General features: G+C 42.5%; 1 protein-coding gene across 1 annotated transcript; it reads right to left on the reverse strand.

Moving 5' to 3' along the window:
* Window positions 1-731: 731 nt before the first annotated feature.
* Window positions 732-2530, reverse strand: LOC134573627 (peptidoglycan-recognition protein SC2-like). Its single transcript, XM_063433411.1, has 4 exons — window positions 2181-2530; window positions 1610-1814; window positions 824-942; window positions 732-742 (listed from the first exon to the last, which is right to left on the reverse strand). The coding sequence occupies exons 1-4, from the start codon at window positions 2227-2229 to the stop codon at window positions 732-734; spliced, it is 384 nt and encodes a 127-aa protein (XP_063289481.1). The 5' UTR covers window positions 2230-2530.
* Window positions 2531-23361: the final 20831 nt, after the last annotated feature.

Here is a 23361-nt window from a genome sequence, read left to right on the forward strand (position 1 = left end):
TTGCTCCCAACGGGCCGCCAACTCTGCACACTGCCTCACTGCAGCTATCACTGACTCGGACAAGGACTGGAGGTGGAGACAAGCAACACCTAGCCCAGCAACCCCTCCGGTTTACACCTACTTGTTCCCTATGACCGGGGTGGGGTGAATTCCCCAACCAAAGTTCAGGACTGATATACCGCTGCCAGTCATGACCACCAACCGCTGCCACAAACTCACAAGCCTCCTGACTCACTCCTTTGATCGTCAGACAACACGTTACAGCCAGTGGATGACAGTGGTGCTCACTACTGTAATGCCAGCATAAGTGACTCTGTGCTTATCCAGCTGGTCAAATTATATCAACGTGGACTGTTTTCCCTAAGGTTACATGCATGCATAGTTTAATGTTCTTATATGATTGGTTACTCATGCTGTCACTAACCTAACCCACGCTCTGACTAAACTTGACTATAACATAATCGTATATTCTTAAGCTGAAGCTACAATGTTAAATCTGCTTATATTATATAAAAAATATATATATTAAAAAAAATAGATTAAGACATAAAATAGCTATGAATAGACTAAAAATGGTTGTTTAGCTGAAATCAAAATAAATAAAATTTCTGTGTTAGAACAAATGCATACCATGTTTTTAAAACATACAACAAGGTCGAATCACAATAGAATAACGACATAACATGATAAACGGAGACTTTATAATAATTTATCCAAAAGGTTTTAATTTTTTAACCAGGGCCTGTATGACAGAGAAACGCATTTACTCAATATTAATATTTTATCTTGTTTTTTCTAATCGTACCCCACTCTACCAACTCACTAGTGAATGTTCCAATAAAGCTGATTCTGATGGAAATTGAGTTGTACGGTGGAGCATGAACTCCAACGTTTCCCCAGCCACGTCCTTCATATACTTGCCCATCTTCCCCAACTAGGAAGCTAAATTTAGAAGTATAAAAAAATATATAAGTATATATCATCATTTATATAAATTATTACATTTCAAAAAAGTCGATTTCTTTGCTAATCTTTCTGCTGATTGTAAAACCCTTTCTAGAGATCGAATCTCTTCTTTTAGGTCTTCCCCCTCTTTGCAATAAAAATAAAAATAGTCTCCCATTTCTTTCCCCATCTCCTCACCCAGGAAGACAAGCTGAGCCAATTACTGGCTCTTTAATTTAGACATCAGAGGTAACAAATATATCTTAGCAGTATGTTGCATCAAATGATAAACGCACTGGATTAAGAAATCATACTCTGAAGCCTTCAGTTAATTTGGCTGGTTTTGCATTAGAGATCTGTTCTATTGAGTACATTCTAGCAAATAGCACTGCTTATCGGGGTGGGGTGGGGGAACCGTAATGTGTATAGGCACGGTCACTCATAGGGACACATTTAAATTAAAGGAAAGGCAAATTCTGTGGGGAGGGGGAGCTTGCCTCCTCTTGCCTAAGGCTGCAGATTCCCATGCCAATAGTCCTCTTTTGTCTACTATATCTTATATCATATCCCCATTGACCTCCAATCACAGGACATTGTAGTTGCAAAGTTTTCCCGTTGCCCAATGAAGTTTTTTTTGGAAGACCTCTCTTTTTAAGCAGCTTACTTGTATCCAATGTCACACCAGCCTTGATTGTCCATGTGATGTTTCTGGGCAATCCTGGCTTGAGCAGAACATGTAGACTGTGAGGAACAAAATTCCCCCGCAGTGTGGTGGATGATCACAAATTTGACTGGTCTGGGTAAACGATTGCTGCTGCATTTGGCAGCCTTCCCTCCCCATGCTGACTTGGATAATATGGTGGGACATCCTGGTAAAAATGGAGAGAAAGGGAGAATTCAGTGCCAGAACCATACAGAAGTTATTTAGTACATGGGTGGAACTGCAGGTTTATACCCCGCACTGAAATGTAATTTGTTTTCTCTGTGTGTTCCTCCACCCTTTTTATGCCTCTACGCTTAACCCCACTTTCCTCCTTGTGTGTCTTAAAACACCAATTACCCCTTGCTTTTTGCTCCTCCCTCCCGCCTGTGACCCGGGGAGGAGTACTATGTTTCTCATATTGTATAGTGTGTTTTTAACCTGTGTCCTGTTTGCCTGGTTAACACCCCATTCACTGTGTTTTGTTTAACTCCCTGTCCTATCTACTAAACTGTGATGTATTTAAAGCACTTACCATGCGTTATGGCACAGAAAGCCAACAGAAGGATAACGAGGAGTTTCATGGTTTAGTTTTCAGATAACACATCAGATACCTGGAATCAAAATTAATTCAAAGCTCAAAAATGCTTTGTTAGGAGTGTTTGTACTTCATATGTGCTGTCAAATATGTACACAGATTACTCCCATAAACCCATTTAAGACCAAAAAAGGACATCAGGAAGAAGTTAAAGGAGATGTAGTCCATTATAAAACTTTAGATTTTAGTAGAGGGTACAGGGCAGTGTGTGAATACTCTGCAGATTTTACAATGGACTCAGGCTGCATTTCCCATAAGACAACCAGTGTAGGGGGTTTGCAGTCTACATCCCACGCCGGCAGTCGCGGTTGGGGGGACTCCCAGGGAGCCCCCCGCGGCACCTCCGTCCTCTTCAGCCCCCCCCCCCCCGGGCCATGTGAGAGTGAGGTCCTTGCGAGGACCTCACAACTCACAATCACATGGCCGGGATAGCTGGCTGCAGCAATGCCAACAGGGAGACTAAATGTAATGACAGTTAGTCCCCCTGCTGGCTGGAAATAAAATTAAATACAGTTAAAATAAGTGTAAAAAAAAAATATATACTTAGATATAATATATATATATGATCTAAGTATATATATATATATACACACATATACACACGCATATACACACATACACTGTTTAGGTGTATTTTAATATTAATATATATATATAATTATATATATATATATATATATATTAATATCAAATTACACGTAGACTGATACTGATTAAATATATATAGAATTATTGTTATATATATATTTATATATAATATAAAAAAAATATGTAAATACGTAAAAAAAATAAAATAATTAGAAATAAAATATAAAAAAATATATAGATGTTTTTTATTTCGTTCTAACTGTATTGTGATATTAATATATATATATTTATATCAAAATACACGTAGGATGAAATAATATATATATCTATATACATAAATATATACGTATATATCACTATAAATATACCTATATATAAATAAAAATATTTAAAAAAAATGATATATATATATACGTATATATACACATATGTATATATATACATATATTAATTCTACACATATAATTATGTAATAATTTTACATAATTAGGTATCCTAATTAATTACAATTAGCGGGACCTGCCTGAAAACCCATGCCGAAAGTATAGGGAATTTAATTTGCTAGCACTATATTTAACCCTATAACTTTCCAAGACACCATAAAACCTGTACATGGGGGGTACTGTTTTACTCGGGAGACTTCGCTGAACACAAAAGTGATCGCCAGTAAAAGTGAAGTTTTTTGCATTTTTCAGGCACAAACAGCACTTACACGGACGATATTATTGTTGCAATACTTTTTACTGTTTTGAAACACAAATATTTGTGTTCAGCGAAGTCTCCCGAGTACAACAGTACCCCTCATGTACAGGTTTTATGGTGTTTTCAAAAATTACAGCGTCAAATATAAGGCTTGTGTTTTATTTTTTTCACATTAAAATTCGCCAGGTTGCTTACGTTGCCTTTATGACCCTATGGTAGCCCAAGAATGAAAATTACCCCTATGATGGCATACTATTTGCAATAGTAGACAACCCAAGGTATTGCAAATGGGGTATGTCCAGTCATTGTTAGTAGCCACACACAAACAAATACTAAAGCTAACTTTGGCCAGTGTTTGTGACCAAATGGCTACTAAAAAAGACTGGACATACCCCATTTGCAATACCTTGGGTCGTCTACTATTGTAAATGGTATGCCATTATGGGTGTAAATTTATTTCCTGGGCTACTATACAGTCTCAAAGGCAACGTAACCAATCTGGCGAATTTCAATTTCAAATTTAACACGCTATATTTGACCCTGTAACTTCCCAAAACACCATAAAACCTGTACATAGGGGGTACTGTTTTACACGTGAGACTTTGCTGATTACAAAAATGTGTATTGTATTGCAGTAAAAGCAAACAGTATTATGGCATTGACAGTTAAAATGTCATGTAGAACTAAAAAAAATTAAAGAAAATCTTATTTTTCCCATTTTTTTCATATTAAATTACGTTTCATAGCTAAATATTTGATATTAAATGAAAGCCCTGTTTCCCTGAATAAAATGATATATAATAAGGGGGGGTGCATTTAATATGAAAGAGGTTGGACAGACATATAGCGCAAATGCCAGGTTTTGTTTACATTTTGTTTCATTCACAACTTGTACATTTGGCTCCGTCCTTAAGGGGTTAAAACTCCAATAGTATGTTCAATGTAGTTCCACAGATAGAATACAGTACATCTAGAAGAAATATGAAAAAACACATAGTATAAAACTGTATATATATAAAGTGAAATTGTTATGGAAAGCAGATAATTACCTCTCAATTTCTGACTGACAGCGACTGTCTACTCTCCTGTACTTCTTGGGGAAGTATGGGGCACTGTAACACTGCATCCAGAGGCTCCACACTCCAAAAATCCCCTGACATTTGTGAACTGTTCCACCAGGCCCCAGGGACTTGTGCTCCCAAGAGCACCCCTACGGGAGCCCTCACCTTCTTCAGAGCACAGTCCTGCGCAGGACATACCTAACTTGGTGAAGGCAACAGTGGCTGGGTCAAACTTGATGGTAGCAGCTACTCCACATCCCTCACAAGCTACAGGTACAAGACCTCCTATGCCACAGCTCAGGCCTGCTAGAGTAGAGGCCAGGGCCACATGATGCCTAACACTTCAGGGGCAGATGACTTGAACACCCTGGATGAATTCCGAGCGGTAGCAGAGGCCAGACCAGGTGTGCAGGTGATGGATGTTAATCTACCGGCTAGTAGGCCCTCCCGTGTGACATTAAGGCTTTATTCGCAGCAAATATCTTGGTGGTGAGGGAGGAGGTAGCCACTCTACAGGGCCGCATACAGGCTGAGGGATAGAATCACACTCACATGACTCAGAGTCGTACCAGGCTCTGTGTAGAAAGCCTCAGGGTGCCTATATAGGCTTGGAGAAATCCTCCTCTTAGCAGGACATGGAAATCCCAATGTTTGGGTTAAAAGTTTACAATGAATATAACAGGATTAAAAAAGTAAAAACAATCAAAGCAATGAAAAGTAAGGTGGCGTGCCTAATTATAGAAGTGTGAATAATGCAAAGTAAATGTTAGTAAGTAAAAGCTCACGGCTGGCATCACCACCTAAACAAGAGTCCAAGGTACGCAATAAAAGCTAAGGTGGCGTGCCTAATTAAAGCAGTGGTAATGCCAGCCGTGAGCTTTTACTTACTGACATTTACTTTGCATTATACACACTGCTGTAATTAGGTACACCATCTTACCTTTTATTGCCTTAATTGATTTAACTTTTTTAATCCTGTTATATTCATTGTGTTACCAATAAATATATACTTTTAACCCAAACATTGGGATTTCCATGTCCTGCTAAGAGGAGAATTTCTCCTAACCTGTATAGGCACCCTGAGACTTTCTACACAGAACCTGGTATGGCTCTAAATCATGTGAGTGTGATTCTATCCCTCACCTTGCACTTTATTTATATACAGTTTTACACTATGTGTTTTTTGTATTTCTCATATGTGTACTGTAGTAATCTGTGTAACTACATTGAAAATACTATTGGAGTTTTAAAGGGACACTAAACTCACCAGAACAACTACAGCTTAATTGAGTTGTTCTGGTTAGTATAGTCAGTCCCTGCGGCCTTTTTTTCTGTAAACACTGCCTTTTCAGATAAATGGCAGTGTTTACATTGCTCCCTAGTGATACCTCTAATGGCCACTCCTAAAACGGCTATTTGAGGTGCTTCCTAGGGCAGTGCTGCATAGTATGCAGCATGCTGCACTGACGTTCAGCGTCTCCACACTCTGCATGGATCTTATTATTGAATTAAAAAACATATTTTATTAAAGGTTATACTTGAACAAAGATATAAATTAAAACAGAAAAAAAACAACCACATAATTACTTTACTAAAAACAGGGTGTAGGCTAGATGGAACTAAGTGACAGTTTGCTTCTATTGCCCAATGTAAAACGTTCCCATGTTCAGGGAATTTTATGAATTCACACAACAAATTAAGGCCTTCCATTTCCCTAGAGTAAAAGTACAATTGTTTAAGTTTAAACAAAAAAAAGTGTCTAAGGTTAAGAAATAGGGAAATGGAGATCAATTGATCAGTGTTTAGGCTACCTACCCTTTTGTTCATTTACTCCCCATTAAGGATTTATTAAGGGTTAATACGTGTGTAGGGGTTCAGAAAATAACCCTCTCTGTCTCTAAAGATTTTGCATTTTAGCTGAAAACAGCACGGTAAATTGTTAGCAGAGGACTCACCTAAGTGGTTTTGTCTTGATTTGGCAGGTGAGCTTACACTTCAATGGCCAGCAGAGTGATACTAAAAACACTCTAGTTATTTAAATGTAAATAGGGATTTGGGATAGTGCACTAGTAATGTCTCTATCTGATTTTATTATATGTATTGGGGCTGATGTGTACTATAGTCATTGCTGCCGCCAAGGAGTAGTGGGAGTTTAAGCGCAAGGATTCATCCATGTTTGCATTTGTATTACACAGCCATGTTACTGTGCTTCCGCCAACCCCATGTGTGCCCTATTAAGGGTTAATAAGTGTCTAGGTTTTTAGAAAAATGCCCCTTTCTGTCTCATTAAAGATTTTACCTTTTAGCTGAAAGCAACAAGGTGAATTGTTAATGTAGGACTCACATAGGTAGTCTGCTAGAGGCTGCAGGGGCCTTCTGTGTGTGATTACAGTTTAAAGGGACACTATATTCACCCAGACCACTTCAGCTCAATTAAGTGGTCTGGGTGCAATGTCCCTCAGGTTTTATCTCTTCAGATGCAAACATAGCAGTTTCAAAGAAACTGCTATGTTTACATTTGGGGTTAAGCCAGCCTCTAGTGGCTGTCTTCCGGAGGCGCATCTGGAGGCATATTATGCCTCCATCACGCAGAGCGTCCATAGGAAAGCATTGAGAAATGCGCATTCGGCTGAGCTGACGTCGGCGGGGTAGGAGAGGTCACCAGCGCTGAGGGAGCCCGGTGCTGGAATAAGGTTAGTGGCTGAAAGGGTTTTAACCCCCTCAGCGCCACGGGAGGAGGACCCTGAGGGTGGGGGCACCCTCAGGGCACTATAGTGTCAGGAAAACCGCTATGTTTTACTGACACTATAGTGATCTTTTAATTTACAAAGCAGGAGATAAGAACTTCTAATTTAATTCTAGTTTAAGATCAGGATGAAAATGAATCCATTTCTTTCTTAAAGGCTTTGTGAGTTGCAGGCAGGGGAGGTGTGGCTAGGGCTGCGTGGCCAAAAACTAAAGTGTTTTAAATGGTAAATGGTAGTGAATTGAGCAGTGAGACTGGATGGGCATGCTATATACACCAAAACTGCTTCACTAGATAAAGCTGTTTTGATGCCTATAGTATACCTTTAAACAAACAATTGTACTTTTACTTTAGGTAATTGGGAGGCTCTACAAATATTGTTCTGAAGAGTCTCTAATTTGTTACATGTATATTCACAAAATCCCCTAAACACAGGGAAGTTTCTCATTGAGAAATAAAAGAAAAACTGTCACTTAATTCCACCTAGGCTACACCCTGTTTCTAATTATTTCAATTTTTGGGGATTTAGGTCTTTGTTCAAGTGTAACCTTTAATAATATACCACTTGGGAGTAAAAGCTACCGTATTCTAAGCAGATGGCAAAGATTGATACCTGGTGGGGTGGGTAGTGGGTGTTAAAGGGATTCTATAGTGCCAGGAAAACAAACCCATTTTCCTGGCACTATAGGCTCCTGCAGTGTCCTCCCCCCCTCCCTTGCGCCCCACAGCGCTGAAGGGTTTAAAACCCCTTCAGTCACTTACCTGAATCCAGCACCGATGTCCCTCGGCGCTTGGTCAGGCTCCGCCCACGCTCCTATTGGCATTGTTCAATGCTTTCCTATGGGGAAAATCTGAAGCTGGAGGTGCTCATGCAGGACACAGGGCCGGATTAACATAGGGGCTGATGGAGCTGCAGCTACAGGCCCAGGCCCATGGAATAGGCCCATTGATTTAAAAAATATCTTAGAGATTCCACCTGACTTTTAATTTATTGGCACAGCCAGTATTTGAGACTGCCTGGCTGGTGCCGATACTGCAGTCATACTGGCAATACAAATGCTGGTATTTTTCTCAGTATAAACAGATTACGATGCAATACCAGCACTGGCCAGTAGGGGTCGCCGTGTGGAAGTTCCAGCATATCCCTTCCTGCCTATCTCTACTCACTGATCTGCAGGGGAGCAGCTATAGAGAGTCCAGACAGCAACTCCCACTCTGCAGAGACATCCTACAGCTCAGAGAAGTGAGGGATGAGAGGAAAGGCTGCAAGGAGACATAGGGACACTGAGACACTAAGGGACATTGGGAGACATTATGACAGACACTGGGAGACATGGGGACACTGAGACACTAAAGGACATTGGGAGACATTATGACAGACACTTGGGGACACAGAGACACATGAGGAGGCACAGTGCCCCATGTCTCCCAGTGCCCCCTAGTCTCCCAGTGTCTCACTGTCTCCATGTTTCCCGGTGCCCCACGTGTCTCAATGTCCCTTTGTCTCCAAGCCTGTGTCCCAAGTGTCTGTGGCCCTGGTGTCTCAGTGTCCCCATGTCTCCCAGCCAGTGTCTCTAGTGTCTGTGTCCCTGGTTTTTGTGTCCCCATGTCTTCAAGTGTGCCCTATTTTCCCAGTGTCCCCATGTATCCCAGCCAGTGCCCCTAATCTCCCAGTGTCCCTGGTGTCTCCGTGTCCCCAAGTCTCCCCATGTTCCTAGTGTCCTAGTGGCATGTGGACCCTGGGAGAAATGGGGACATAGACACATTGGGATACTGGAGGACACAGGGAGACGTGGGGCATTGAGACACTGTGATACATAGGGACACTGTGAAACATAGGGTCACTGGGAGACCTGGGGACACAACACTACGGGACACTGGGAGATTAGGGGACACTGGGAGACATGGGGCACTGAGACACTGATACATAGGAACACTGAGACCTGGAGTAATCAAACTGAGTCATGGGGACACTGAGTCATGAGGTCACTGGGAGACATGGGGACACTGGGAGCAATCCATCTATACAGCAAAATCAAACCAAGTAGTTTTTTTAGTGATTTTACAGCATTTTCTCTTATGTTACTCCTTGTGATTTACATCATGTGATATCAGACCGGTATGTTTTTCCAAGAAACTATAGACTATATACCAGGAGCTTCTGCCTCTCAGTAAGAAGGTAAGGAGACAAGTGGACCAGCGAGTGCAAGGGGACAGTCCTTAGCAAGCGTTGAGCGAGCGCATCATTAGACACATTTATGCCAAGCTCAGGGTGCTGTCTGCATAGTATGCCCTTAGTTGGCCAACTGCATGATTGGCAGGCAGTTTGACATGTATTCACGCCAGGCTGGCCTTCCAATTCTTTTTGGGGGGGGGGCATGTTCGCCCCTTTTGGCAGGTTACGTGATTTGTGTCAGTGGCCCACCCTTTTACCGTGCCCATTGACTTCCTGCATGACGGGACACTGCTGTTAGGGATTATGGATTTACTTGGAAGATGAAAACATAAATTAGAGAGTGATTAGCATAGTAGGGTATGTGTTTTCTTATAGCTGCTGTTTTCTTTCTCTCCAGCACCATCTCCATCATATATATGACGCTTGGGAGTGTTTTAGTGTTTTTGGTCAATAAGATTCTGTAATTAGGCCCATCATAATTGTCAGCACCAGGCCCACTGGGCTGTTAATCTGGCCCTGGCAGGACGTGAGGACGTCCAGCGTCAGATAACGGACCAAAGTTCTGTTTCGATTCCGGAAGTCCCTCTAGTGACTGTCTGGTAGACTTCAATAATTACCACTGTAGGGTTAAGGCATTGCACCCAGACCACTTCAATTAGCTGAAGTTTTCTGGGTGCCTACAGTGTCCCTTTAAATAGCCAAATAACCCCTTCAAGAATGACAATCTGTTTGCTTTTTCTATAAATATAGAACATAGTTCAAAATATATTTACAGCATCAGCTACCAAATCAAGCTTTTTCCCAGGGATATTATCAAAATTATGACTAAGCAAGGTGTGAATCATTAATTACATACATGCTGTTGTAAATAAACTTTGAAATACATTACAAAACCTGAAACTTTGTCCTAGAATGTTTTCTAGATATTTAAGAACTGGACTAGTTCCTAGGCAGCTTTTAGTGTAGATTTCAGAAGGCTAAGTGCAAGACTTCCCAGGAAGAATAAGAGGATATCTGTATGTTTAAAACAAGTTTTGATTTTATTAAACAGCTACTCCAACCCTTCTTACATAACTTTTTTTAAACCCAATATAAATACACAAGAACGGCTCAAAAACGGGGAGGATAATAATTAATGTATACAAATAACACAATGTCACTAGGAAATAAAGTGGGCTGCTTCACAACTAACATGAGCGACTATTAAGGATGAAAGATCAACAATAAGATAGTGTGAGCGCTCCAATAATAAATAACTAGATAAGTATAAATATAATAATGTCCACCGCTTCAGCAAAAATTAAAAACGAGAAAACACATAAAGCAATGAATACAAAGTGGCTAAGTGTAAACCAGCAAAAAATAAAATCTCTGACAGCTGCCAGATACAATAATACATAATGCAAAAATAAACATGTCAAACCGGTTATACAAATTTAATAATTCACACAAGCACCTTATTAACCCATATTTTTTATAAGGTGCTTGTGTGAATTATTACATTTGTATAACCGGTTTGACATGTTTATTTTTGCATTATGTGGAAAGGCTAATGAGTGACACTCTAGCCTGCTAAATTGTATCTGGCAGCTGTCAGAGATTTTATTTTTTGCTGGTTTACACTTAGCCACTTTGTATTCATTGCTTTATGTGTTTTCTCGTTTTTTATTTTTTTGTTTCTAATAAATAGGCACTATATGTGTTGCCGTATTTTTAAGCCAAAAAGAGTGTGTTTTCATGTTTTGTCTGGCTAATTAGAGTTGTGGCAGAGATTCTAGTTAACATGTTCATTGCTGAAGCGGTGGACATTATTATATTTATACTTATCTAGTGATTTATTATTGGAGCGCTCACACTATCTTATTGTATAACTTTTTTTAAAAAACAAAAAATGCCCTATTGGGAATAATTCTTTAGGTCCGCAGCCAAAGCTAAAATAACTAATACAATAAAGATTGAAATCCAGCGCCATTCCAAAGCTCCCGTAGTTGCTCAGCACGTTTCCGTCTGATGTCACAGCAGCCTTTATGAGGTCCAATCAAAAGCTTCTCCGAGAGAAGTCCGTTATTGGACTGTTTAACCGGTTCAGAGCGCATGCACACTCTCTGAGACGGCATGGGGGTGGGAGGAGGAAGAGAGGAAACTTAAAAAACATTTAATCATCAAGTACAGGGAGGCAGGAGGACTACAGTGGAGCATGGAGATATAAGCTTTCCCTTGTATGCTCTGCCTGCAAGGGGAGAAGTAGAGAATGCTGTCGCCAGAGTACAGAACGCACTGACCATAGAAGTAAATTTTGCACAGAATTGACATTTGGAAGTCTGGAACAGAGTTCCACTAACAGAGTGTGACTAACCCCCGGCACAAATATCTCTGGATGTACAGTGTTTTTTAAGCAGAAAAATGGCACATACAGATTTCTATCAAAATGACCACTTCTCAATGCAGAAGTGGTCATGAAAATTGGAATAACCCATTGAAAGAAAATTCATACACAATTCAAAAAACTTTAACCCCTTAAGGGCGGGCATCCACGCCGTCCTATGCACTTACCCGCGATCGCAATGAGGGGGACTTACCTGGCTTCCCAGGGAGTCCCTCTGCGGCTCATCCGGCCCTCCTTGGGAGGACCTCACAATCACACGGACGGAATAGCCATCGATAGCAGTGCCAGCAGGGAGAGTGCCTGGAATGACAGGTAGTCCCCCTGCTGCCTGGAAAAAAAAGTAAAATAAAAAGGTTAAAAACCGTTTAAAATTAAATAATATATACTTATATGTAGAAAGGCCATTAGGCCTGAATTTGTGGGAGGAGTAAGTCCCCCTACTTAAACTCCCAGCCCTTACTCACCTCTGCCGATCCAGTTGATTGTCTATCTCCATAGCAACCAGCACTTTCGGTCCGAGCTTCCCGCCAAACAGCTCCAGTCTCCAGCAGTAGAGGTGTTCAGCTGAATCCTCCATCCGTTCTGCAGCCCTGCCACCCATCTTCTCCCGAGTCGCGGTACTTGGCTTCCGGTCACGAGACCGGCACGCTCACGTAAGCTAGTGAGGGAAATGGCGTTTGGGGGTAGGCTCCCTTTTCTCTCTTACATTACCTGTTCACATATACTTACCTGTTCGTGCATTTCCGCGTTTGCATGACTAAATTAGACGAACGCCCGCTATACTTACGTTTCATGGGGCCTTCGTACGTTCAAAAATGCCGACCTATGTACAGGCAAAACTCTGGTGCTAATCGTTACCATTATTGATTTACTGTTCGGTCATACCGCACAAACCATGTACATATATACTTACCCGTTCCGACATTTTAAGCAATTTGTGTAATATCCCGTTCATCCCTCGCATACTTACCTGATTCATGCTATTGCTATTCGTGCAGAATTAAACGAACGCACATTATACTTTACCTAAGCAGGTCCCTCGTATGGCTAAAAACTACCGATCCCTGTTCAAGCTAATACAAGCATTACGTGCACACGAATCCATATAAAACACAAATTTTTATATACTTTCCGTTCGGTTATGTAACTGTTTGGATTAAACCTGTCAGTATGAGTTATTAAATCCGTTTAGTACTACAACCTTTTACCACCAAACCTGTTTTCCGGTTGAACTATGTTTAAAATATTAAACCTCAGTCACTTTACCTTAGTAATCAGTTATTTATTCCTACGCCTATGTGCTTATTAAACTATGTTTAAAGTTAATTAATCAATTAAATAAATTCCTCCAATAAATTCCTCCTGACACCCAATTAAATTGGCAGAATTCCTCAACTCCATGCCAACCCTGTACAAACACTACAAACATATATTAATTAATAACACGATCTTCTTGGGTAATACTGGTAAAACCCTACATTTTCATTTTAATTTACTATGTTTTCTCCTTAGGTTACGCAGTCATTACTTTTACCCTCTGTTACATTTATTTGGCTCCACAGATTGCCTGGTTTTCTTGTATTTCTGCATAAAGTTAGCAAATTCAAGTTCTTGTATTTACAAACCCAGGTATAGTATTTACTCACTTTGGTTTCAACTGTCAATGCCTCAAAACAACATGCACTCTAAACTTGTCACAGTATAAATTGGTTATTTAAAACATACTGTCACAGCCTTCGCTAATTATAAAATATTCAATGGGTTCCATAGCTCCAGATTTATTCTAGGCCTCCTCTGGTTTCTACGTCAAAAAAACAGTTATGCTCATCCAAGTACCTGTACAACAAATCAAGGTGTAGTTCTCTACTCATTAAGGGACTTTTCATACTAGACCTAACGTGGTCTCGATTCATTACAATTAGCTTACGGTCCTACGCCCTTGGTGTGTTAAAATCTTTACATTTTTTCTACCTAGGCCTACAGTCATACTGCCATCAGGCAAGAAACTACCCAACCTGGTACTCAGCCACACTACTAAGTACTTACGTCCTTACTCGTTTACGGCATTCGCTACCACAAAGCCTCAATCAGCCTTTCCCTATAACGTAAACTCGTCCCAGTCTTAGAAAGATAAACCTGAACTGGTCAAGTAAAAAAGGGCGCCCCCTGGTGCATAACTATATACATATGTACAATGAAGTTATAAAACATAACCTTTAATAGTGCTGTGATAAAAAACTCCAATAAGGAGTAAGAACAGGAAAACAAAAGTAAACTTAAAATGGGGGGGACAAACGTCTAGATGGGGATAGATAACCTAAAGGTGTCGCCTAAAGGATATATATAAAGCTAAATAAAGCTATAAATCCCCCCAACCAGTATATTACGTCTCATATAAGCAATCCCAAATGGAATTGCAAAAAATGAATGAAGTTCAATATTGAATTAAGAGCCATTCCTGTAAACGCTAAACATTAAACCTGCTAATAGAGAGAGTGCTTGCTTGTGGCAAGAATAGTGCACACTTAAGAGACAATTGTAGCAGGGAGTAACGATAGGAAGGCTTCACATAGCCAGCAGCTAGTATAAACATATACACGGATACATAGTGGCAGTTTGCATAGTATCCATAGCAATACTGTCACCAGGGGACGGACAAACAGTGAGAGGGAGAAAAGGTAAGTATTTAGAAGGTCTAGTTAACAGCTCTGAACAAAAGGCTGACTAGCAATATAAATTGCACGATCTGACCAACGATTAACACCCCCGTTGTCCCCACTGTCCCCGTTCCCCTGCTAGACTGTACAGGATCCTACTAATGCTGAACTAGCTTGCTGATAAATCGAGACTCTAAACTGGTCGGTGTCTGGACAGAACATGTCCCCCCTTCTGCTACCTAACACGTGTTTCGGCGCTGCAAAACACGCCTTCGTCTGAGGCTTAAACAGTGAGTTATAGCATCGCGGGCTCCTTAAGTAGCCCCCTCTGTTTAAATCATGCTGGGAGTGTGTATACCGTGTTCACGCCAGGATTGGCTGATCGCGGGTGAAGCCCCGCCCCTACTGACGACACCTCCTCCGATTGGTGTATGTCTGGTGGACAGGCTGCAGTGTGTCTGTTAACCATGTGTGTACTGATATCGCACGGCCATGGAAAAGAACGAGACACTCCACATTATATCCAGGCAGAAAAAATCCCAGGGACTTAGTGGTTGTAAAATAGCAACCAACCCCCGAAAAAAGACATAACAGTCTCGGTATAGTCCCCAATATTCAGGGGCTTTACTCATTCTGAGTCATGAAGCGGGCATGGATCTTTACACATTGCGGCTAAAATAATATCAATGGAGTTAACAAAAAATGACACCATAGTATCGATATTGGAATAGTCCCAAATTTGAGGAACTATTGTTATAAGCCATTAGATGGGTATGAATCCTTGTAATGTGGCCCAGCCTGCGTGATTGGGGTACGGAATAACCAACGATGCTTTGACTGAAAATAAGTGAACAAAATAAAGTATGTACAGACTAGATAAATGATATATACATATGTAATAAAGAATGAAAAATGTATGATTTCCCTGTGTTATTATTGATCGATGAAGGGGGTAAACGTGAACCCTTCATTTAATCCATTGGGGGCCAATGATTTGAATCTATAAATCCAGTAACACTCTCTTTTTAGGAGAGTGTGATCCAAATCACCACCTCTGCGACCTATGGTACAAAGAACTATTCTGTCGCCACTTCGCTGGTCTCAGGCCCCCGTCTTGCGCCGTATGTAACTCTACATCACATACGGCGGACTTATGTCCTTACATGACCACTGGGTTCTCACAGGGTTTTTTCACAGGTATTATAGCCATCCCCACAGGCACACTGGAATGTCCCAATCTATTGTCAGCATGCCAAGATCCAGTTTCCACAGACACTCTCCTTTCCTCCGAAGTTTCCAACGGTTTCATGATCGGCCCCTTCACCTCCTCACCGTTTTCCTCCTGGCACACTAACCCATTGGTGTCGCAGTACACAAGTATTCTAATAAAAAACAGCAAATTATTTATTTATCGGCACCGCACTCCTCTTAACGCACTCATACCCGCAGACGAATTCTCACTTCAGTACATAACAATTGACGACGCCATACGAACCATTATCTCAACTGGTAGTCGCCCCTGGCTCAGCAAATCGGACATCACAAACGCATTCAAATTACTACCCATGCACCACCTCACTCTGGCACTTGCACGGTGTTAAATGGCAAGAAAAGTACTACTTTTCCACATGACTCACTGTCGGTTCTTGAAGCAGCCCCAAATTTTTGATATCTTCGCTGAGACTCTATGCTGGCTGCTTCTGAACGTCCTCAGGTGTCACTCTGTCATCCACTACTTAGACAACTTCTTATTGATAAAGCCAGGGGCAAAGACACCCACCGCTATCAGCAGTACTTCAGCACCTTTTTCCACACTTGGTGTACCATTGTCCCCATCAAAAACTATCGGCCCCACAACTAAACTAACCTTTTTGGGGATAGAGCTGCACTCTGTTACCCTCTGAGCTAGCCTTCCCCACAACAAACTGATCCGCTTGAGAGGGGAGATAGACATGTTCCTGCTGAATGATGTATGCACCGCAGGGAAGGTCTTCTATATCCAGGCTCCTCTGCCTGCTTCACGTGGTACCGGACTACTGCCCAGTTTCATTAGACCCCCACGCCAAGGCTGACTTAGCTATGTGGGGGAGTTTTTGGCAGATTGGAACGGTATCTCCATGTTTATCCCACCTCTCTCCATTTCTTCATCAGACGCTGCAGCCAACACTGGTTTCACAGCCATCTTCGGGAACCACTGGTTCAGGGGTCACTGGCCCGCTGAGACGGATACCTTGCCAGGATTCAGGGAGACCTCAGCCCTATTCGAAATGTATCCCATTGTGGCGGCCGCACACACCTGGGGTCATCTCTGGTCCGGCAAGGCAGTAAAATGCTATTCTGACAACTCGGCTGCTTGAGAAATTATAAACCAGGGGCGCTCATCATCCCTTACCATCATGCGGCTGATTCGAACGCTGACCGTCCAGCAATGGCTGGCAGCAACCGTCCAGTTTCACTTAGTTTGTTTTCACATCCCGGGTATCCACAACACGGCTGCTGACGCTCTTTCTCGCTCTCAATTCGATATTCTTCCAGGCACTCCCTAAGGCTCACCACCAGCCATTCAGGACACCACATTTTCACGAACTAATCCTGAATTGAGCACACTAATGCACCACGCAAGGACTCTCACTCACCAAGCACTATCACCTAACTGTCAGGGTACCTGAGGTCTCTACCTCTAAAAGAGGTAGAGACTTAGTAGTTTATCCGTCCAAACGAGCTGTTTCCTTCGTTCCTCGCGGTTCATCCAGTCACTTAAACACCGACCGCGAGGAATCCACATCCTTTTCTAGCGGGACGCTCAATACGTGACGTCATGACGCTATCACGAGCGACCTGTCACTCAAGTGTCCGATATCCAATCGGTACTTGTCAGAGGCGTGATTACCATCCAGAGCCAGGGTATTTAAGCTTACTTCTCACTTCAGCTCATTGCCCTGTCGTGGTTCTAGCTTGTCTAGTCACTCAGTGCTCTGGTATTCTAGTTTGCTCTATTGGTTTTGACTCGGCTTGTTGTACTACCCTGCTTATCTCTGTTATCCCTTGACCCGGCTTGCCTCTCGCTTATCTGTCTTCTCGTTCCCTCGACCTCGGCTTGTCTCTGACTATTCTCTATTACTCTCGGTACGTTAGTCCGGCCATTCTAAGGCCCGGTATACGTACCTTTCCACTCTTTGTACTCTGCGTGTTGGATCCCTGTCCCGATCCTGACATTACGACAGGGCCAATGGATCCTGCAGGTACAAACAGTCAGCTTGGTTCTTCTGATCCCAGGTTTGACGCCATGGAGCATAGGATGGACCAGATGGCCCTAGCACTACAGGCACTTTTGTCTCGTGCTAGTAACCCACCTGAGGAGACACGTACTCCTTCTATTTCTCCTGCAGTCTCAGGTCTAGAGGTAGCCACTGTAGGTACTTCTTCCCGTATTACCCCACCAGTACGTTATGGCGGGTCACCGGAGAAGTGTCGTGGCTTTCTGAACCAGATTAGCATCCATTTCGAATTACAACCCCGCTCTTATCCTACAGATAGAGCGAAGGTTGGATTTGTTATTACTTTACTCATTGAGAAAGCTCTGAGATGGGCCAATCCTTTATGGGAGAATGATAATCCACTAGTCTATAATTATAATGCCTTTGTAGCTGCGTTTAGAAGAACTTTTGACCCTCCTGGTAGAAAGGTCAATGCAGCTAGATTACTGTTGCGCCTTAGACAGGACGATCGAACACTTGTGGATTATGCACTAGAGTTCAGGTCCTTGGCGGCAGAAGTTAAGTGGAACGAACAGGCTTATATAGATGTGTTTCTGAATGGGCTATCAGATGTAATTCTTGACGAGGTCGCTACTAGAGAACTCCCTGAGAATTTGGAGGATTTAATTTCTTTTATATCTCGTATTGATGAACGCCTAAGAGAGAGGCAGAACACTCGAGATAGGACCCGTAGACCCTCCTTTAAACTAGCGCCTACCTTTCAAAATTCTGAGTTCGAGGACTTACGTATTTCTGAACCTATGCAGATAGGCAGTACTCATCTCACAGAGAGGGAGAGACAGTACAGAAGAAGGGAGGGTTTATGTATGTATTGTGGAGTCAGAGGTCATTTACGCCTAAATTGTCCTAATCGTTCGGGAAACGCTCGCACCTAAGTTTCTCTAGAGGACAGGCCTTGGGTGTTTCTACTTTGTCCTCTATTCACAACTACAAAGAGTTCAGGCTTCTGTTACCCGTTTCTTTAAAGTGGGAAAAGGGAGTAGTCAAGACTATGGCACTAATCGATTCTGGAGCTGCTGAGAGTTTTATAGATCAGGGTTTTGCTGCCAAGCATGCTATTCCATCCCAGTTAAAAGAGACACCACTGGCTGTTGAGGCCATCGATGGTAGACCGTTACTTGAGCCTGTCATTTTCCGTGAGACCATACCGATTAACTTAACTGCTGGCATCCTACATAGAGAGGACATATCCTTACTGCTCATTTCATCTCCGTCTATTCCCATAGTCCTGGGGTACTCCTGGTTGAGGAGACATAACCCTATTATTAATTGGGAGTCAGGGGAGATAGTTTCATGGGGACAGAATTGTCAAGAGAAATGCTTGCGGAAGGTCTTACCTCTCTGCTTAACCAACACCGCGACTAACTCTGACAATCCTACAAAGACACAAATTCCGTCTCAGTATCTAGATTTAAAGGCAGTGTTTGACAAAAAGAAAGCCGATACCTTACCTCCACACAGGTCCTTTGATTGCAAAATTAACCTACTCCCTGGTACCATGCCGCCCAGAGGTCATGTATACCCGTTATCTACGAAAGAGAACTCAGTTCTAGAGGAGTATATTCACGAAAATTTAGACAAGGGATTCATTAGGAGGTCCTCCTCTCCTGCCGGGGCTGGATTTTTTTTTGTTAAAAAGAAGGATGGTTCTTTAAGACCTTGTATTGATTATCGAGGCCTAAATAAGATAACCATTAAGAATGCCTACCCGATTCCCCTGATCACCGAACTCTTCGATCGTTTGAAGGGTTCTACAATTTTTACCAAGTTAGATCTCAGAGGGGCATATAACTTGGTGAGAATCCAGCAGGGACATGAGTGGATGACGGCATTCAATACTCGATATGGTCACTATGAATATACTGTCATGCCTTTTGGGTTATGCAATGCACCAGCTGTATTCCAGGATCTGATAAATGAGATTCTTAGGGAATTTCAGCAAGATTGCGTCATTGTATACCTAGATGATATACTCATACATTCTAGTGAGATTGAGACTCATCACAAGCAAGTCAGGAGGGTTTTGCACAAGCTTCTCCAGCATGGCTTATACTGCAAGTTGGAGAAATGTAGCTTTGATCAAACCCAGGTAACCTTTCTCGGCTATGTGATCTCGGGGGAGGGATTTAAGATGGATCCGGATAAGCTCCAGTCCATTCTAGAGTGGCCTTTACCCAAAGGTCTTAAAGCCGTACAGAGATTTATTGGTTTTTCTAATTATTATAGGCGCTTTATTAAGGGTTATTCTTCAATTATCGCACCTATCACCAATATGACCAAACAGGGGGCTGATACTAAGAATTGGACTACTGAAGCTCTTCTTGCGTTCAAAATTCTCAAGGAACTTTTCGCTTCCGCTCCAATTTTAGTTCACCCCGACACTTCTCTGCCTTTTCTACTTGAGGTAGACGCATCAGAGACTGGTTTAGGTGCTGTCCTATCTCAAAGGTTGGGTGTTGATAAACCATTACATCCATGTGGATTTTTCTCTAAAAAATTGTCTGGTACAGAGAGCAGATATGACATTGGTGACAGAGAATTACTAGCGGTTATCAAGGCTTTGAAAGAGTGGAGACATTTATTGGAAGGTACATTACATCCTGTTACCATTCTAACGGACCACAAAAATTTGTCTTATATCGGAGAGGCCAAGCGTTTGTCCTCCAGGCAGGCTCGTTGGTCGTTGTTTCTTACCCATTTCAATTACGTTCTGACTTACAGACCTGGGTCAAAAAATTCTAAAGCCGATGCGCTATCTCGCCAATATGAGCCTTCTGCTTCAGTTGAACCACTTTTGTCCTCCATTGTACCCAAATGCAATATTATTGCTAATACCAGTCTCAAAATCCATTCTCCGCTACTTGACCAGATCTTGAAGTTACAACATCTGGCACCCGGAAACACTCCTGAGGGAAGAAACTTTGTCCCCCCTGAACTCCAACTGGAGCTCTTACAATGTTTTCACAAAAGTAAAGTAGCTGGCCATCCTGGTATTCGCAAGACATACTCTCTGATATCCAAGGATTTCTGGTGGCCTTCACTACGAAAAGATATTGAGGAGTTCGTCGCAGCTTGTGAGACTTGTGCTAAGACTAAACAACCTCATACATCTCCTTGTGGTCTGTTACACCCCTTGGACATTCCTGAGAAACCTTGGTCCTGCCTGTCCATAGACTTTATCGTGGATTTGCCTGCTTCCAAGAGACAGACTGTTATTCTCACGGTGGTGGATAGATTTACAAAGATGGCCCATTTCGTGCCATTACCTAAACTTCCGACTTCTCCTGAATTGGCAGAGATTTTTGCGAGAGAAGTTTTTCGCCTACATGGGATTCCTTCGGAGATTGTTTCTGATAGAGGTTCTCAATTTGTCTCACGTTTCTGGAGATCCTTTTGTTCTCAAATGGGAATCAAATTGAACTTCTCCTCTGCCTATCACCCTCAGTCTAACGGAGCTGCTGAACGCACCAATCAAAAGATTGAGCAGTATCTACGTTGCTTTGTTTCCGAACACCAGGACGATTGGGTCGGTTTGATTCCTTGGGCGGAGTTCGCACACAATAACCTTGTTTGTGATTCAACTCGCTCTAGCCCTTTCTTCATGAACTATGGCTTTCATCCTTCAATTTTTCCTTCGGTTTCCTCTTCTCAGGGGATACCGTCGGTTGATGATCATGTCGCCAACCTGAAGAAATTATGGGATCAGACTCGGCAAATTCTGTTACATAATTCCTCGTTGTTCAAGAGACACGCTGACAAGCATAGAAGAGCGGCTCCGGTCTTTGTTCCTGGGGATAGGGTGTGGCTGAGCACTAAGAATATTCGCCTAAAGGTTCCATCTATGAAATTTGCTCCTCGCTACATAGGTCCTTACAGGGTTCTCACTCGTATCAACCCGGTTGCGTATCGCCTTGCTCTGCCACCTGCCTTACGCATTCCTAACTCTTTTCATGTCTCCTTGTTGAAACCTCTTATTTGCAACAAATTCTCCTCTAAGGTTTCCTCACCTCGTCCTGTTCAGGTGGAGGGTCGGGAGGAGTACGAGGTCAGCTCCATCATTGATTCCAGAATTTCAAGGGGAAAATTGCAATATCTGGTCAACTGGAAGGGATATGGTCCTGAGGAGAGGAGTTGGGTACCTCAGGAGGACGTTCATGCTTCTCGCCTTCGCAGAGCATTTCACCTCCACTTCCCATCTCGTCCCGGTTCCTTCCGCCCGGTGGGCGTATCTGAGAGGGGGGGTACTGTCAGGGTACCTGAGGTCTCTACCTCTAAAAGAGGTAGAGACTTAGTAGTTTATCCGTCCAAACGAGCTGTTTCCTTCGTTCCTCGCGGTTCATCCAGTCACTTAAACACCGACCGCGAGGAATCCACATCCTTTTCTAGCGGGACGCTCAATACGTGACGTCATGACGCTATCACGAGCGACCTGTCACTCAAGTGTCCGATATCCAATCGGTACTTGTCAGAGGCGTGATTACCATCCAGAGCCAGGGTATTTAAGCTTACTTCTCACTTCAGCTCATTGCCCTGTCGTGGTTCTAGCTTGTCTAGTCACTCAGTGCTCTGGTATTCTAGTTTGCTCTATTGGTTTTGACTCGGCTTGTTGTACTACCCTGCTTATCTCTGTTATCCCTTGACCCGGCTTGCCTCTCGCTTATCTGTCTTCTCGTTCCCTCGACCTCGGCTTGTCTCTGACTATTCTCTATTACTCTCGGTACGTTAGTCCGGCCATTCTAAGGCCCGGTATACGTACCTTTCCACTCTTTGTACTCTGCGTGTTGGATCCCTGTCCCGATCCTGACACTAACACAGCTATCTCCTACAATAAGGCCCTTACCATTTTTAATAAATTCACTGCAGAATTTGGTTTACAAGGCGACTTTTCTAACCAAACCATGGTGGCTTTTGCCTCTTTCTGCCACTTACATCTTAAACTTTCTCACAACACCATTAAACTTTACCTCCGGGGTTCAGCACCATAGCTTCACCAATTTTCATAACAACACCCCCTTCTTGTCGTCATATCCCATTAAAAAGGTCTTGAAAGGTATATTAAAGGTTTCGGTTCCACTCACCACCACAAGACTACCTATAGATCTTTTAGATCACTTAGAAATCTCCTTGACAAATTCCCGTTCGATCCCAACACAAACCTGGTCAGATCTGATCTGCTATTTATCTTGCTTTCTACGTTTTTTTCAGACCCAGAGAGTTCACCGTTATTTTCCATGGAGATATCACGCACAGCCTAAAAGCCTCACACCTCACTAAGGTGGAAGATCACTACGTACTTACGCTCCCATCAACTAAAACTAATCACTTACAACACCCCATCATCATTCCTCTTTTTCCAACCGATAACGCCTGGTGTCCGGTCAAGGTGCTAGACCACCTACGGTCAACCCATCACGCGCACTTACCAGACTCTCCGCTCTTATCACTACAAGGGCACCCGCTCACCACGGCTAAATTCACGGCACACGTCAGAACACTACTATCCAAACTGGGTTACAATCCGGCT

This window comes from Pelobates fuscus, chromosome 9 (genome assembly GCF_036172605.1).
Source record: "Pelobates fuscus isolate aPelFus1 chromosome 9, aPelFus1.pri, whole genome shotgun sequence".
In the NCBI taxonomy this organism is placed as follows: domain Eukaryota; kingdom Metazoa; phylum Chordata; class Amphibia; order Anura; family Pelobatidae; genus Pelobates; species Pelobates fuscus.